The sequence below is a fragment of the Necator americanus genome, chromosome X (genome assembly GCF_031761385.1).
Source record: "Necator americanus strain Aroian chromosome X, whole genome shotgun sequence".
NCBI classification, from domain to species: Eukaryota; Metazoa; Nematoda; class Chromadorea; order Rhabditida; family Ancylostomatidae; genus Necator; species Necator americanus.
In genome coordinates this window covers 24143556-24159341 of record NC_087376.1, presented here as the reverse complement: position 1 = coordinate 24159341, position 15786 = coordinate 24143556, and the positions used below count along the sequence as shown (strand labels likewise).

At 41.7% G+C, this 15786-nt stretch overlaps 1 protein-coding gene across 3 annotated transcripts in view; it reads right to left on the bottom strand.

Moving 5' to 3' along the window:
- Positions 1-482: 482 nt before the first annotated feature.
- RB195_025212 (uncharacterized protein) overlaps positions 483-15786 on the bottom strand; it is a gene marked incomplete at both ends in the record, with an annotated part of 30126 nt that continues 14822 nt past the window's right edge. Inside the window, 7 exons of one of the 3 annotated variants that reach the window (XM_013446165.2) lie at positions 483-548; positions 3164-3230; positions 4616-4735; positions 4792-4916; positions 5100-5215; positions 5265-5367; positions 8524-8592. In XM_013446165.2, the coding sequence (XP_013301619.2) occupies positions 483-548; positions 3164-3230; positions 4616-4735; positions 4792-4916; positions 5100-5215; positions 5265-5367; positions 8524-8592 (666 nt within the window). Of the gene's footprint in view, positions 549-2755; positions 3059-3163; positions 3231-4615; positions 4736-4791; positions 4917-5099; positions 5216-5264; positions 5368-8523; positions 8593-15786 lie in introns of those variants that run through there. The other 2 variants (XM_064213254.1, XM_064213253.1) reach the window with 2 other exon arrangements.

The following is a 15786-nucleotide window of genomic DNA, read 5'->3' as shown; positions in this document are numbered from 1 at the left end:
ACCCCACGGGCTGTTCGCATTTTACATGAGCGAGAAGGTAGAAGACATGCCTTCTACTTCGCTCTCCAAAGACGACTCGGCGTTTTTAAGACGTTCATCACTTGAGGTGTAAAGTGGTTCATGACGAAAACCCTGTACGCACGAAAACCCGAGAGACTGCGTAATTAGAAGTCAGAGTCGGTCCCAAAGCACAATTCAAACCGTGTTCACTGGCATAGGGGTATGGGCTCAAAGGGGTGTCTCGCCGCAGAATGAGGTCAACGGCCAAATGTGGGGCACGGAGCGGGAACACCACACACTACTCAGCTAATATTCCCTTAATGTCACTATACCTATCATTTTTGACGACATTACACAGTTAATGGATTTTCTTGAAAACTGAAACTTGAGCATCTTAAGAAATACCAATTAGAATCCACAGCAAATCTCGCAAATTTGAAGCCGTCCTCTAATAACAGAGGAAACGTAAAGCTTTTCACCTTCTAGTATTCTTCCTTTGTTTCGTCAGTCCGGTCAACTGAGGAAATCGAAGAAATCGTTTGGGCAACCTGTAATTAAAACGTATACTCCTAAATAGGTTAATCTCCCACTGCCCACTTAACTGAGTACTTTCATATGCATCTCGTCAGTAAAAAAAAATGTGTGCCCAACGCAAAAACTGGTAATTTCAATGAAGAGCATAGGCTATATCTTTGTCATGGAAGTGGTGATCGGTTTATCGACTACATTGATTATATTATATTACTTATTATCAAATGTCATTAAACTAGACTGCTGTTTAAGAACTAACCGGAGTTCTGCCTTCGTAACGATAACAAAAATCAGTTATGCATTGTTCCCTCGTATCCGATGTACGCGTAAACAATAACACTATGTACCATGTACATGGGCGGAAGCTATATATGACTCGACCTAATGATATTCACTTTGGACGAAGATGTAGATCTCACCTACCCATCGTTTTTATGCGTCTTCTTTATCCTAATAAAATTAGAAAAGGATATTGAAAAGTTTGACTTTCAATGAACCTCGGCATAGTTAAAGGTATCACCCCACGAATCTAACGTGATATAGATTTCCGATGGTCAAAGACTATACGGGTTCCAGATTGCAAGAACGGGTAGGACTCCGCTCATTTCTTCCTAATCGCCGTAAAAAACGGCCCAGAAGATGCGGCTTCGGGCGTTCCGGGCGCTATTTTCTACTACGAGTTCTGTTGGAGCGCACCAGCCTTGTGCACGCGCCGCATCCTACGGGTCGTTTTTAACGGCAATTAGGAAGAAATGGACGGAATCACTCTTTTTCCCACAATCTACGATCCCGTATAGGCATAACCCACCTGAAAGCTATACCACCCCAGATTCGTCTGGTGATGCCCTTAAATGTCGTATTGATTTCTGATGAGCTGTAAACGAGGTTGTTAAATAATTTTATTTGCTAACGCCTTCTTCAAATCCTGAAATGGGCGATTCAATTCACAACTGAAACGACCAAACCTCTCCACAATTAAACAGATAGACTCCATGCCTACTTTTTGAATCACCAACTTAGCGACTACACTGAGTGCTCACCTTGGATCAGAGACGCCTAGCAAGAACCGCTGACTGATCGATCACGAAAGCGAATGGTTCGAATGTCCCATTTGAATCAGAGGAACCATCCCAAATACGGTGCGAGTTACTGCATTATCGACAGACATTCGTCACTGCTGTTCATTTTAGGGTTTTTGGTTTGGATCCAAAATGCCTCCAGCAATTTTTGAGCCAACGTTGTGGATTCTGCTGGTGCGCTAAGATTTGGATCCTGATTTCAAAATCGGCTCCATCGTATTTTTGTGTTCTGTGGTGTTCCTAGAGGTGTCCATTCTCGTAACCTATCCTTTCCATCCACGTGCTCTTTAATGGGGACATATAGCTGGCGTGCCGTTTCACCAACATACTCGTCATCACAGTTCGTGCGAGACATCAGGTAGATTACACCGGATCTCAAACAGTCTACTGGTTTACATGTTGAACAAATAATACAGCTCAGTGTTGTAGAGATGGTATTTAGATATAAAATTTTGGCACTACCGTAAGTTAAAAAAGAAAACCCAAAAAGTAGATATTAGTAGCTCTATTCTTCACGTTGTGCTCCTGGATAGTTCAGTTACAATTTTATTTCGAAGTCGGTAGTGACATTTCGATAGTAGTTCGATCGGAAGATATTGATAGATCCTCCGGGAGATAGTGGTCAGAGTGGCATGCACAAAATGTCAAAAATCCTGTTTCTGGAAGATCCAAAATCTACTGTTTGAATGATGTCAGTGTTAGCTTCTTGCACAGGACAATGCTTTATTACTTGATTACATGCACGCAAAAAATAGCAAAAACATAAAAAGTGCAACAAAAACTGAAGTTTCCACGTGTATCAAAGCTACAAAGAGCCAATACAATCCCAATAAGCAAATAAGTAAGTAGCATTATGCTCCGCCCAAAACAAGTGAACCATCACGCTCTAAGCAGCAGTGCAAAAAGAAAACTCGATCAGATTTATAATTCACGGTGCAAGGAAATGGAGTCTTCACGCTCTTCACGCTTATGTGTATTCGTAAAAGAAAACAACAGCTCTTAACCAGTTTCAAACCTACCTCACATCGTCTACAAGATAAACCCAGACCAAAAATGCAAAGGGAGCCAAACCAGCAAATCGCATTGTCAACATCATAGGTGCGGTAGGGAGAAACAGGACCCTTCTCAGGTGAAGCGGCTCTAGCTCATGGGGTGCAGTTCAAGTGATGAGGATCCCTTCGCGAACCGCCCAAAAGTGAAAGTGGTTTCTTCCCCAACTGTCCAAAAGTGAAGAGGGTCGGGGCACCACCTCTGGCTAACGCATCTATGATCAACATTAAAACACAGCCTAATAAGCGCGGATACTCCTTTATTAAAGAGGATTCAACATAAGTGAAGTGGCGTTTAGGATTTTTGAAATGTTTAAAAATCTTGACCATCTTTAGAATTCCTTCGCAAAAATGTGAAGTTGTGTGAACGATTAAGAATGGATTTTGAGGTTTTCGTAACTGAAAACTACCAGAGTCAATAGAAAAGCGAAAAAAAAACAGGGGTTGAGCAGGAAATGTGTGGTTTTGGAATAAAATGAATGAATTGAAGATTAGATAACTCACTGATTTCACAGCTGGTTTTGAGACTCTAGAAATTGTTGGAACAGGCGTGGATGGAAAGTGATCTGGTCTAAAGAAAATAACATTAGAACATTCAATTATACAATAACATTAAATACAAAATCATCAGATTAAATGAAGTGAATGGACACGAAACATCATGATTACTATTTAACACGTGAAGCAAAGTAATCAAAAAGCCTGGAGTAGGTCAGCTTCCTCAAAACCCTTGCCAAATGTTTGTACTATCTTTGGGTTTGGTTCAATCAGGACCCCAACTCCCGTAATGAATACTATACATATTAAACAAGTGCAAAATCAAATGTATTCAAGAGCAATATATTTTCTCCCTAGAAATCCGGCTATTTTTACAATGTATACCTTTGAGATTCGTTTCTGTTCAAAGTCGATTTTTGTCTGCTACCGTTAGTCGCACTGACAGTGAGCCAAGTATGGTCGGGTCAAAACGACATGAAGCTTATTGAACGCCAACGACAGCGCTCAAAGTGGAGCTTTTAGTTGAGAACGAGGGGTAACCCTCGCTAGCCACTCATCTCGACAGTTTTACTGGAACATAACCGCTGCTACTGCTGCGAACTCCCGAAGAACAGGGTAAAGACCTTCATTTAACAATGCGGCTCTGCTATTGTAATTGTAACAAACAAGATCAAAATACTTGATACAGATAATTACTTGGAGTTCATAACTAAAGTGTGAGCTGCAGTGCATTATCACTTTCACGCTGCGAGGAACATACGTATTACGTAGTGTTAATAAGATAGAAGCATGGCAAATAAATACGGCAATCAAAATTTTGACCAGTGACGATAGGAGCGCGACCAAATCAATCAGTTTTCTTCTGCACAACAGAAGGAGGCTTTCAAGCTAAAGGCAGCATAGCAGAAAATTGAATTTGTAGGAATCTCTCCACGAATAGATAGGAACAGGAGTGTAGTCCAAGGGTATGAGCGCGATCATGCTTTTCCCTAATTATCCAAGGGAAAAAAAACGTGGGAAGCAGCCTTGTCGCACCGATTCCCGGATATGGATGATAGGACGTTTGACCGTATAAATCTCGGTAGACTTCATCCTTCCAAGCTCTGACGAAGGCTAACTCGCCTAACCTATGGTAAGAATAAAGGATCGCGACAATCTCGCTCCCCAGCTGAATTTAAGAAGAACAATACTGAAATTTGGAAAACAACGGCACTCCCACGGCCACGGCTATAATCCTTCATAGCAAACAAATTTGCAGTCTAAGTCACAGAGCAAAATAAATTTTTCCAAAGAAAGAATTTGTGCACAATTAACAATAGGCTTTTCTATTGTAGCTGCTCTGAAATCCATCCGACGACAAATAACCTTCGACAAAAAATCTGTGAATGAAGCACGCCATGGATGAAATCAACGAGATAATGCGATATAAGATTTATGACATGTTCAACCGAAAGGTACCTGAATTTCTTGGCTGGATTAAAATACCCGCAAATAAAGCACACGAAGGCGAGATAGTCGTACTCGGCAGGAACAGCCATACCATTATGTCCGTGACAATTTGAACATATCAAAGCAAATCTGATGCAGAAAATGAAGACAAAAATGAATACGGGATCAGATGCAAATGATGTAACCTCTGACTGGGTCCGTCCCCGAAAAAATAGTCCACAATTTTATCAACCATACTAGTGCTTTCCCTTTGGAAAGGGCGGATGGGTTTGAGTTCGGAACGTACGGCTAGAGTTCTCATGGTCTTTGTCTAAAGAAGAAAAGTGGTACGACATCAACTAATTAGTTTAACAATATAATTAAGCAGGAACATAATTATAAACTCTAACACAGCATTCACTAGCTTCGAACGATGAGTCTAAATAATGGCAACAGCTGATAGCTCACAATATTTGAGATTAAAAAACATAGTAAGATAACGCGATGAGACTACCTCAACCGTTGGAATGCTCTCGAAACTCCTCGTGAGCTTTTTGACGGAAGGGAAGTCTAGCAAGTCTTTGTCCATATGCGTCAGAGTACCCGATTGGTCTGGGTGAAAAAGTTGCCCTACAGAAAGGCATCAGAAGGGACTAACTTCAAAAATAGCTTTATATACCAAGTTGATTTCCAGCAGACCGCTTCTCAGTTGATTGGCTCGAAGGTTGGGACGAAGATTTAACCGTTTCGTGATCATACTTCTCCAGTATTTCTTTGGCAACCTGCGATATGAAATCAAATGCCAACGTTTAACTCTTATGCTGGTACAAAGACATGATGTAGATTTAACGACTGCCGTCCATAGAACGAAATGTAGGGTCTCCAAATATAAGTTCGTATACGCGAACTATTCCTTATCCGTTCACAGGCTTCGGATGAGTTACACATGAGAATGTTAAGTGATTGTATTGGTTAATATTTCAGAAATTTGTTTTCGTTGAAGCCTGCCAATCTCTCCACAATCTATCGGATGGAAATCTAACTATAAGGCTGCTTTTTGACTACTAACTTAATCATTATTCTAAACGTTTCAAATCATGATGGCGTGGAAGTGGCAAAGGTCGTCAAAATGTCGTCTAGCGGAGATTTGTCGTCTGACAGAGTCTTTTTAAATTGAGAAGGTATCGACTTTTCCGACTCTGTAGATGGTAAGTCTGGCAAACGACTGCTAGGAACGGCTTTTGATCAAACAGGTCGCAAGGTGTTTTTAATGTTCCTTGCAGGTTGGGGATCACCTGTAACAAAGCTGAATAGTTGCGGGAGGAGGGGCACTGTGACACACCCAAATCGAGCTGCTTTCCTGCTGTATTCGGGGTGACTACTTGAAGAGAATCGTGGCGGGAACTTCGACTGTGCCAGTACTGTACCAGCACTCACAGCGCTAAAAAGGCAATGGAGCACAACAGGCGCAAAGACGTCCATGGAACACGCTGACCGTTCTCATCGTTAAATCATTCCATTTGCTTAACGGGTGCCTCTAACTTGGTAATTTTCCGTGACTTCACTCAGATTACTGATTACCACTTGGTCGAACCTTGCATTGAAGTCGACGGAGGAATTCGGCGAATGGCTCGCTGATCGTGGATTGCTGTGGAAGGGGCGACTTTGCTCCAACTGCGGAAGACCAGTTAAAGTCGCGAAGCAGACGAATGTGAACAGCCTTCATAAGGGCTAACCCAACGGCCCTCCTTAAGCCAACCTGCGAATACAAATCAAAAATGTGTGAATAAAAGTTGTTGCATGCATGCTTAGTGATAGTGGACTGTTATGGAATTCATTTTCCATTTTTTTTTTCTTAAGACATGATGAGAAGTATGAGTGCATGAGAAGTAACACATGATATGACTTGGTTAGTTATTTCTCGTAAGCTTGTTCGGAGTAAAACGTAGTTATTGATGGCCACTCAGTGGTGTCCTTGTTTTTGAAATAAATAACTAAATCAATCGGGGTCCTAAGACCTAAGCATTAATCTTATAGAGATCTATGACATATAAGCTAAAGTTATTAAGAGGAAAAGTAAGACAGATCGTCTAGAAGGACGCCATTGAGTGGCCCCCACAACTACAATTTTCCCTTGTTAAAAGATTTGGTAAAGTTAAAACAGCAGTAATTCCAGCTCTCTCTTCCTTTTTAATTAGTAGCTTCAATCTACATGTCGTGGATCCTCTAACACTGCTGCTTAGGTGTTATAGCCCCGACCGACTCAGCTATTAAGTTATGCTCCGTGACCTTTTTCGCGCTGTTAGTGCAGGTGCAGCACTGGCACAGTCGAAGTTCCCACCACAATTCTCTTTAAATTGTCACTCTCCATATACAGTTCGAATTGGGTGCGTCAGAGTGGCCATGGCAGAGATGGTTAGTGCGGAGAAAAGTATGCTTGTCTATCCAGCATGCATTCTGTCACATCACCTCAAACACTGGACTGTCTGAGAGGTCACATGACACTAAAACTGGTGAATTATCAAATTTCGAGTTGCGCATTTGATACCGCACCGAAGCCGACATGACTACGACTAGCCTTAGAAAGAGTTCGAGATGTAGTGAATGAAAATGTGGTGAACAAATCTAAGATATCCAACCCCCTTTTTCCATACGCCATTTATCTTGGTGTGATCTAGGCAGTCTCAGACCCGGGCGCATCGCAATCAAGGAGAAAATGCGGTTAGCCTCATCAAACGCGTCATCTAAAGGGCGTAAGGATAACCCGCTTTACACAATCGAAAAAGGAGAAGTATACTATTAATTTGTACTCGTGTTTATAATCTAGGTTTTCCACAACAGTCGAAGAAAGATGCTGCCGCCGAATTTGCCAACAAAAGTAAAAATAAGGGACCCAGACATGTGATGCCTTTTAATAATGACTTGGACTAGAGCCTTAAGCTTAGGTTCAGTGTGGAAGATGACCTACAGCATGGAAATTGCTGAGCAGGTCAAAAGAACATCAGAAAATTCCTTCAAATAAAAATATGATGCTCTTCTTATTTCTCGAGGGCGGGAAAACTACCGGAAAACTTTGGTCCGTGATCCAGACAAATGGAAGTATTACTGGCTCCTGCTATGCAAATCGATAAACAACCGAAGGACATGTGATATACGCTTATGCTTATATTTGGTGAATCAAGAGGAGAATAAGGATAAAAATTTTGGAGTTAATCAATCTGCTGAGATGCGCCAACGAGATAATTTCAACTCAGAATCGTTTGATGTATACGAACGCGTATACAAAAATAGTGACTTGCAAGGTCAAGCCGATATAGCAAATCAGTATTTTTGTCCTCTTTACAAAGACCGGCACCAATTTGGCGGCCCGATTTATTTATGGAAAACTTGATTTGCTCTAGACCGGTTGCGAATTATCGACCCTGAGTCGCAGTGGAACCTCTTACCAAGCGCTAAACCTGCCAATATTGGACGAATTCACAACTTTAAATCATGAACATACTAAACCACTGCAAAACAGCTATACTATTGACCAGTAGATTTCCATACACTTCCAGATTCATCAATTTTCAGGCAAGAATTTCATCAACATTACTTCTACGCACCGGCAGTGACCGAGGAAAAACCACACTAGTGCCAGAAGGGACGCAAGTTGGCGAAGTCCTCAGTCTTCAGTGATTTGCTAACTCATATTAAAATGATATCAAATGCGAGCGTGAAAGCTAAGACTAATAGAATCAGCGTGGTACTTAAGTCTGTGACCCTCATATGAACCAACACAAATGATAACATCCTACATGTAAAACTGCACACCTGCCTTGCTATCAGAACTCAATACTTTAAGGGGAATTTCGGTTGATTTCAAAGATTCTAGTGTGTATAAAACTCTATTTCTGATTTAGAAAAAAAAACTGAGAATACCCACTGTATGCAATTACCTTGAAAGTTTCTGTCTCCTTCACTGCTTCCAATAAACTATTTTTTCGTGCGACCAAAACATCAAGCCCCTGAAAACGCAAAGTATACGAAATTCTGAGATGTAAAGGATAACAACTACTGAGGACAATTTTTATGTCGACTTTACACAACCGTATTAACATAATGAAATGAAAAATAAAAACAGAAGCAAATATTGCCATAAAATTTCATTCATAAGTTCAGTTCCCACTTCCTCCATGCACATAAAAACCACTGCAAAAGGTGGGAGAATGATACTCGGTCTCGAAATCGTTGAATTTCCTTTGACAACCCCCAAGCAGGATTTTCTTCTTGAGAAAGCCCCTCTCTCTGGTGAGTTATTAATAATGGCATGATAGTCTAGGCTTCAAAGTCACTTTCTACCCTCCTCACCGAAGCCGTCTTTACAACTCCCTTCACGCCAGTGGTGTTCAAGGAAAGTTCATTCGCGTAATCGAAGGCATGAATAGAAGAACAACTGCTGCTGTTCTCCAGCTGGATTTACTCCATCGTTCGAAGTGAAAACTTGCGTAAGAAAAGGGGTTGCTGCGAGACCTTTCTTGTTCAACATTGCCGTCGATGATATCATGCGAAAAACAGTTGAGAACAGTCTTGCCGATTAGCACCATCTGCACGTCCCTTGGTCGATGTCGAGTACGCCGATGATGTAGTGACATTCGCTTAAAACAGCGCGAATTTGTGACATGTCGTCGATCTTGTATCGAAATTAGCTGCACCCTGTGGTTCACGACTCCGCCCCGATGAATGTAAGCAGATGTGGGTCTGCGCGAGACCCTCAGCAGGAATCAGATGAACGGACAACCAATGGAACTTGTAGACGAGTTCTGTTATTTAGGTTGCATGCTGAAAAACGACGGCAGCTAAGAGAGAGTTCTAGTGCTTGTGGTGGACCCCATCGTCAACAAAGTTAAGCTGTCCACCTATTCGCAATTTGGCCTATCACGTTGTAGGGATCTGGACAGCGCTTTTGCCGCTTGCGTGGAAAGGAAGCTGTTTAGACGAATGCTTAGCTAATTTTGGGCAATGCTGTGTCATAATGAAGATTTATCCAGAAGTGGATATGGTGTATCGACCGACAACGCGAGGAAAACACCAACATCTTCCCCCCTCGCTGTAAAGTAGTCGCAGAAAACCGTCTTCCCTTTCTTGGTCAGATTCTAGGGAGACCATATGATCGTCTTGTCCAAGTCGCCTTGAAGATGCTCCCAGACCAAGACTGGAGGAGGCCATCCGAACGCAAAAGAAAGTTCTGGACGGAAGTGGTTGAGGAAGACTTTGGGAAACTTGGCATCGACAAGCATTTCAGGTGAGACGTAAAGTTTCGAAGAATATGGAACATTGGCAGATGAACAGATTCTGAGAGCTTCAGAGCTTTAGGTGAAGATGCTTTAGGTGTCGAACAGGATGGGCTCAAATATGTCCAATGAAGACTTATCTCGGCAAAATGCGGATAAGCCGCGTTAGGTCACAACATACGCTCGCCTTTTAAGCCAAATAAGTCAAGCTGCCGAGAAGGCCTCATTGGTTTTTGACCGTTCGCGCGTGGATGCGGTGCGTGCACAATGATGGCGCTGCTCCCACGCATTCTCTTGTGTTGCCATTTAAAGGAGTGAGTGAGTCACCCGTCTCTGCGTGTTGATGCGGTGTGTTGCGCACTTCGTTAAAAGATTTTGATACATCTCGCGCCTCTGATTGAGATAGTAGGGAACTGCTCAGCTCCTCGAGAAGTCAGCGAATCTCGCAGCTCGTTAAAAGATGTTGATGGAATCCTCACATCGTTAAGAGAATGTTCTTTGTGCACTGTTAAATTATTTATACTATAATTGTAATATCAGAAGAAATTCCCTGCGAGTAAACTTTGTTTAGCTGTCTTTGTAATATTCATTCACTTGTCATGAGTAGTTTTATAGTCCAAATTTACCTACCACTGCTTTGAATAATCTCATCAACTCTGCCATATGTCTAGCTGCAACGTGGAATCAATTCTTGTCCCACAAAAAAAAATTCCTCCCACTTTTGGGATCATATCCTTTTTATGTCTTGGTTGCTTGAGATACATTTTTCCTTATCTCTTAAGTATCACTGCTGTTAAGTGTTGTGTACTCAAAATATCACGAAACTTCTTTGACGCTATTTCTGAGAATTCGAGCGCTTCCTAAGATCATCGTCATCACCATGATCTCCGTCTGTAACAACATTTGGAATTGAGAATTCCAGATTCCCATGAAGGAAGTAGAAAAGTCATAGAAAAGTCTCATTAATATCAGTTCCAGGGGGCGCTGCAGGGCAGCAGGCAAGGGGTTCCGCTGCAGCTACAGTCGATCGGGAGTTAAAATCCGCCCTAGTGTAAACCAAGCCTTTCATCTATCTCTGGATAATAGAATGGTACCAGACTTGTCTCGAAAGATAAAAACACTGACCTGGCACATGGCCTAACCCCCGCAACTCACTGTATAGGCTAGCTACAGGTTCGCGAACCTCAAACGATTCTGAATTGTAGTGAACGTAGTGACGCATACCAAGCGGCTTGATTGACGCCAGACTCTTCTTCCACTTTATCCTTTATCAGTTCCAGTGAACTTTGGAGTTGGTCTAGTGTTTATGATAGCTTCAATTCGCGCCATTATTGACATCATCTCTTCAAATAAGAACTTTTTCTTCCTGCGACTTTTTGAAAGCTCCTTTTCATGGAATCTTCTAGCCTTTTCCACCCTCAGCGAAGCTGGAGGATTAAAAATCCAGGAAAAAAACCTTTCATTCAGCGGGACAGGTCATTACTGCGCTTCTGCTGAGGTCACCACTCTTGAAATCACTGTCGATGACTTGACGACCTAGTTTGAAACTGACTGCACAAACTGTCCAAGTTGCGAAACTCCTCCACGATATAAGGAGAAAACTGCTATGAGGCATGACCCCAGGAATCTGAGGTGGTACGGATTTCAGGTGGAGTATTCGTGTACGGGATCGTAGATTATGGAGAGAGGGATGATTCCGTCCATTTCTTCCTAATTGCCGTAAAAAACGGCCCGGAAGATATGGCTTCGAGCGTTCCGGCGCGCTATTTTCTACAACGAGTTCGATTGGAGCGCGCCAGCCGTGTGCACACGCCGCATCTTCCGGGCCATTTTTTGCGGCAATTAGGAAGAAATGGACGAAATCACCCTCCTCTCCATAATCTACTACGCCGCTTACGAATACTCCACCTGAAATCCGTACCACCTCAGATTCGGGGGTAGATGCCTTTAAAAAATGCTCCAGTTGATAGATTTCCAGTTACTTCTAAGTCGGTTGCTATTGTTGTTAGGCAGGTGTACAGACATATGTACATTCTTTAACTCATTTGAAATTCAAACGGAAATGTAAAATACAACCATTAGCAATCCCTCTTTCACTACTACTCGGTCTATTGGAAGTGATGGGATTGCAAGCGCTCCAAATGGTAGACCATGAAGTTTTTTTGCAAGTAATACACTTCCCAATTACTTTACTTACTGTCCGCAATGGTTATACAGTCCAATACTTTTCTCTTACTAAAGTATGTTTTCTGGCAGCGCTTCTGATGTGAACGTTTTATATGATTAATCGAGCCATATTAGAATCTTTTGGGATGTGTATTGGATTCCTCATGTCATTTTTCAAAAGAAAAAAGACGTTTTGAATTCTTGATTCAAATCGAATTATTCTGAAGCTGTCTCTGAAACTTTTAATTTTGAGATTCTGTTGACAGCTTAACTATAACAGATATTTTTATATTTTTCTGCTGCAATAGATTTTCCGCTCAATGCTAAATTAGCAGCAAAAATTTCTTTTTGCACATTCAAATTCTGATACAGCGTAGCATTATACGTTGTATATGATGTTCAGGCCTCTTTTCGCATTACATCTTTGCGCACATTTGACCGGAAATTTAGGAACTGTTGACAACGTTCGCAAAACCTTCATCAGGCCGACACTCCTGATGAATCGATTGCTATGGACGGCGGAGAGGCCACCACTTCCACATTGCCGTTCTGTATAGTTTTGCATTAACTTTTATGTAACTTGCACATGCATAGGGCATTAATCGCAACTGCAGTTTCTGTTGTCAGCAAGTCAACGTCGTAAATCAGTCGAATTCAGTCGTGGTCGTATATATGGATTGCTCTTACACTCTGTGTAGGGGTGCTGAGATTCTTGGGATCTTCGCCCGTAACCTTCCGAATGAATAAACAGGCAATTCAGTGACAGAATGCTCGACTGCCACCCGGGCGCCTCAGGTTCGTTCCCGGGGTATACAACAAAATGTTTAGAGGTGCGGAGACTTTTGGGATCTTGGCCCATATCGTTCCGATGAATGAACAGGTTGTTCAGTGAATGTTTGTTGCTACAACCAGACGACCACTCGTGAGCAACGAAGGCAAACTCTATGTTACACATATCAATCAACAGCTACTATAAGCGGACCACGTCCGTAACTACTCGAGTCGCAGTGAGGTCACCATAAGTGATCATAATCGGTATGATGATACACTGCGTGTTCCAGCGCCTGCGCGAATTTTATGCATAAGTGCATGAGAAAAATTGACTGTCAAACCACTAGATGTCATAAGCCGCTGCATTTTTGCAACCGTCTCCGCCTGATTAGTAACAAAATTAGGAAGTTCATATGAAAATTTTATCCATGCTAGAGCAATCACACTGTCATTGATTATGTCCACCTCTGTAACCGTATGCTTTGAGACTTCTACTACTTTGGATGGTGAACGCAAAGCTAATACAGTACTCATTAGTTCCAGTTTCGGTTTTGTTTAAAAGGTCTTTCTGAGCGCAAGTGTAGTCTAGCTGCTAAGTAATTGTGTGACCTAATTATTTCCCTCATACATTTGATATGTGCATAGTGCTACAGCAACCTTACTCCAGCAAAGACCCAGAACAAGACTGTCTAGAAGAATTGTTACGAGCAATCCGCTGAGTTGAACAACGACGGGGCACGTTAATCTGTCGTAAAAACGCGTACCATTTGTTGCGTAAAACCCCCGATATGCTGTCTTTCCACCCTATACCACTCGAACATATTTCTCACACTAGCGATTTAAGCTCACTTAATAATGATGCTACTATTCCTGAAGAAAATAAGTTGACTCGTCGTCTTGTTCCGTAGGTTGTTTTTTTAAAGAACTTTGCCTCTACTGAGAGGCTCATCTTTTTCGGTGTCATAATTAATTTCATATAGAGGAAAGTCAAAACTACCATGTTAAAAATGCTCGGAGATGCCGTTATTCCGAATGGTGAAATTTTGAATCGATGGCGCAAAATGTTTTCTTTCACAAGTGGTTGTGTTGTTTTCCAGTCATAAGAATTTGCAAATCCTCGTGTGAATTTTGAAGGCATATTTGAGTGGATGCTACGTCTATGCACAAGTCTATAATTTTGGAAAGTTGGCTTGAAATCAGAATGTCGTGGATTCTGCTTAGGAACGATTCAACAGTTTCCATGACGTTGTTGAGGGAAATATTCCCTTTCTCTTCGGATGAAACGTCGAAGATAATTCGGTATGGTCTGGTTTATTTTGTTTCCACTCTCCAGAATGTGGCACGTAACAAATGCAGGAGGCGTCTTCTGTTAAGACTCCAGGTTTTTCAATAATGTCTTTTCAAGATATTCATTAAAGACTCTCCAATATCATTCTTTAAGAACTGTTTTTTTTTTGGTCAGCTGATGGTACCCAGATGCAAGTCTGCGATGCGCAGTGGCTTAACTGTCGGAAAGGTGAACAATACTGTTCCGCAACGGAAACGGTGTGGTTGCGTAGCCATTTTCAAACGAAATTGTTTTCGAATACTCTCTGAAGTCGTCGTATGTAGTTTTGTCATTTTGTGCACTATCCGAACTGATCCTTAATCCATCAAGTTCGAACACTTTATGTAGAATTTGTGCTTCCTGCCGTTGTGAGGTAAAGTTAGACCGTGTGTCATACGTGTTTGATCACCCGCAAATTGCTGATCGTGCCTGCACTCAAAACGACGAAGAGAAATGCTTGAGGTTTACCAGCCCATTTCTGTAGCATACCCCGGATTCAATGTTTAGTAAAAGATTGTGATAGTGATATAGTCTTGCTAAAATGTCCGGATTTTGAATTTCTCCGCGAACATTTGAATTGCAAATATAGAGATCTTTAGTTTGTAAGAAGTGTTTTTCTTCTTTCGTCAGTGTAACCGATGGAAAACCATTCGCAATTATAGATTTTGTTTGGATTTGAAGGTAGAGTTCATCATCAAAGCTTTAGAGATTTCAAAATGTTCATTTTTGCTGTTGAATTTCTCAATATATCCCTCTTTCAGGACGGAGTGTAGGCGCTATATTTGATTGGTTTCCTGCAGAAATTTGCAGACATGTTTGACCTTTGTAAAGACAATGTCTGTGCGCGTTTATTGCACAAAGTTTTAAGGGTTTTTATGATTTCTCGCGTTTCTGGAAATTTCGATCCCTTGAGTTATTCTTCAGCCCTTGAAATGTCCTGGCCTCTATAGAGACGAAACGTCAATTAATTTAACCTATGCACCAAAAGGATTTGTAGGGTGATGTGTCAATATAGGGTGGTTAAGTGGTAAGTATTTATTGTTGATAAGTATTTATCAACAATAAAACTCTTGGAATAGGTGCGATAGGGAGAAGCGGGATCCTCCTCAGGTGAAGGGAGTCCTTTCGCCCACCGTCCAAAAGTGAAGGGGGTAATTTCGCCAACCGTTTAAATGTGAAGGAGGTCCCTTCTCCAACCGTTCAAAAATGAAGGGGGTCAGAGCACCGGCTCCGTCTATCGCATCTATAACTCTTGGTCCGAATTCAATGTCGAAGTAAATAGGCACTGAATGTATACCGGTGAGCGGAGTGAACTTTGAGAAGTTTACGGAGAATGAATTCACTCACTACAAACATACACTGACGTTAGTTGGCATGCTGCCTCTTTTATATCACACCCATCACAGTAGCAATACAACTGAGGACAGCTGATGTGGTGCTTCTTTACTGCAATGATATTGCATTAATATTATCAGAATATCTAGATACAGCAGAGGTTCAACGGCTAATGCCGAACACGCTTAGTGATTTTTTTGGTCGGTTCGTTATTCTGTAAAAAAAAGGTAGACTATATGATGGTTTATGGATCTAAACAAATGATCAGGTGAATAAAACTGACAAGGTTGGAAAACTGCATATCTCAACCTTCACGGCGTCCTTTCTCT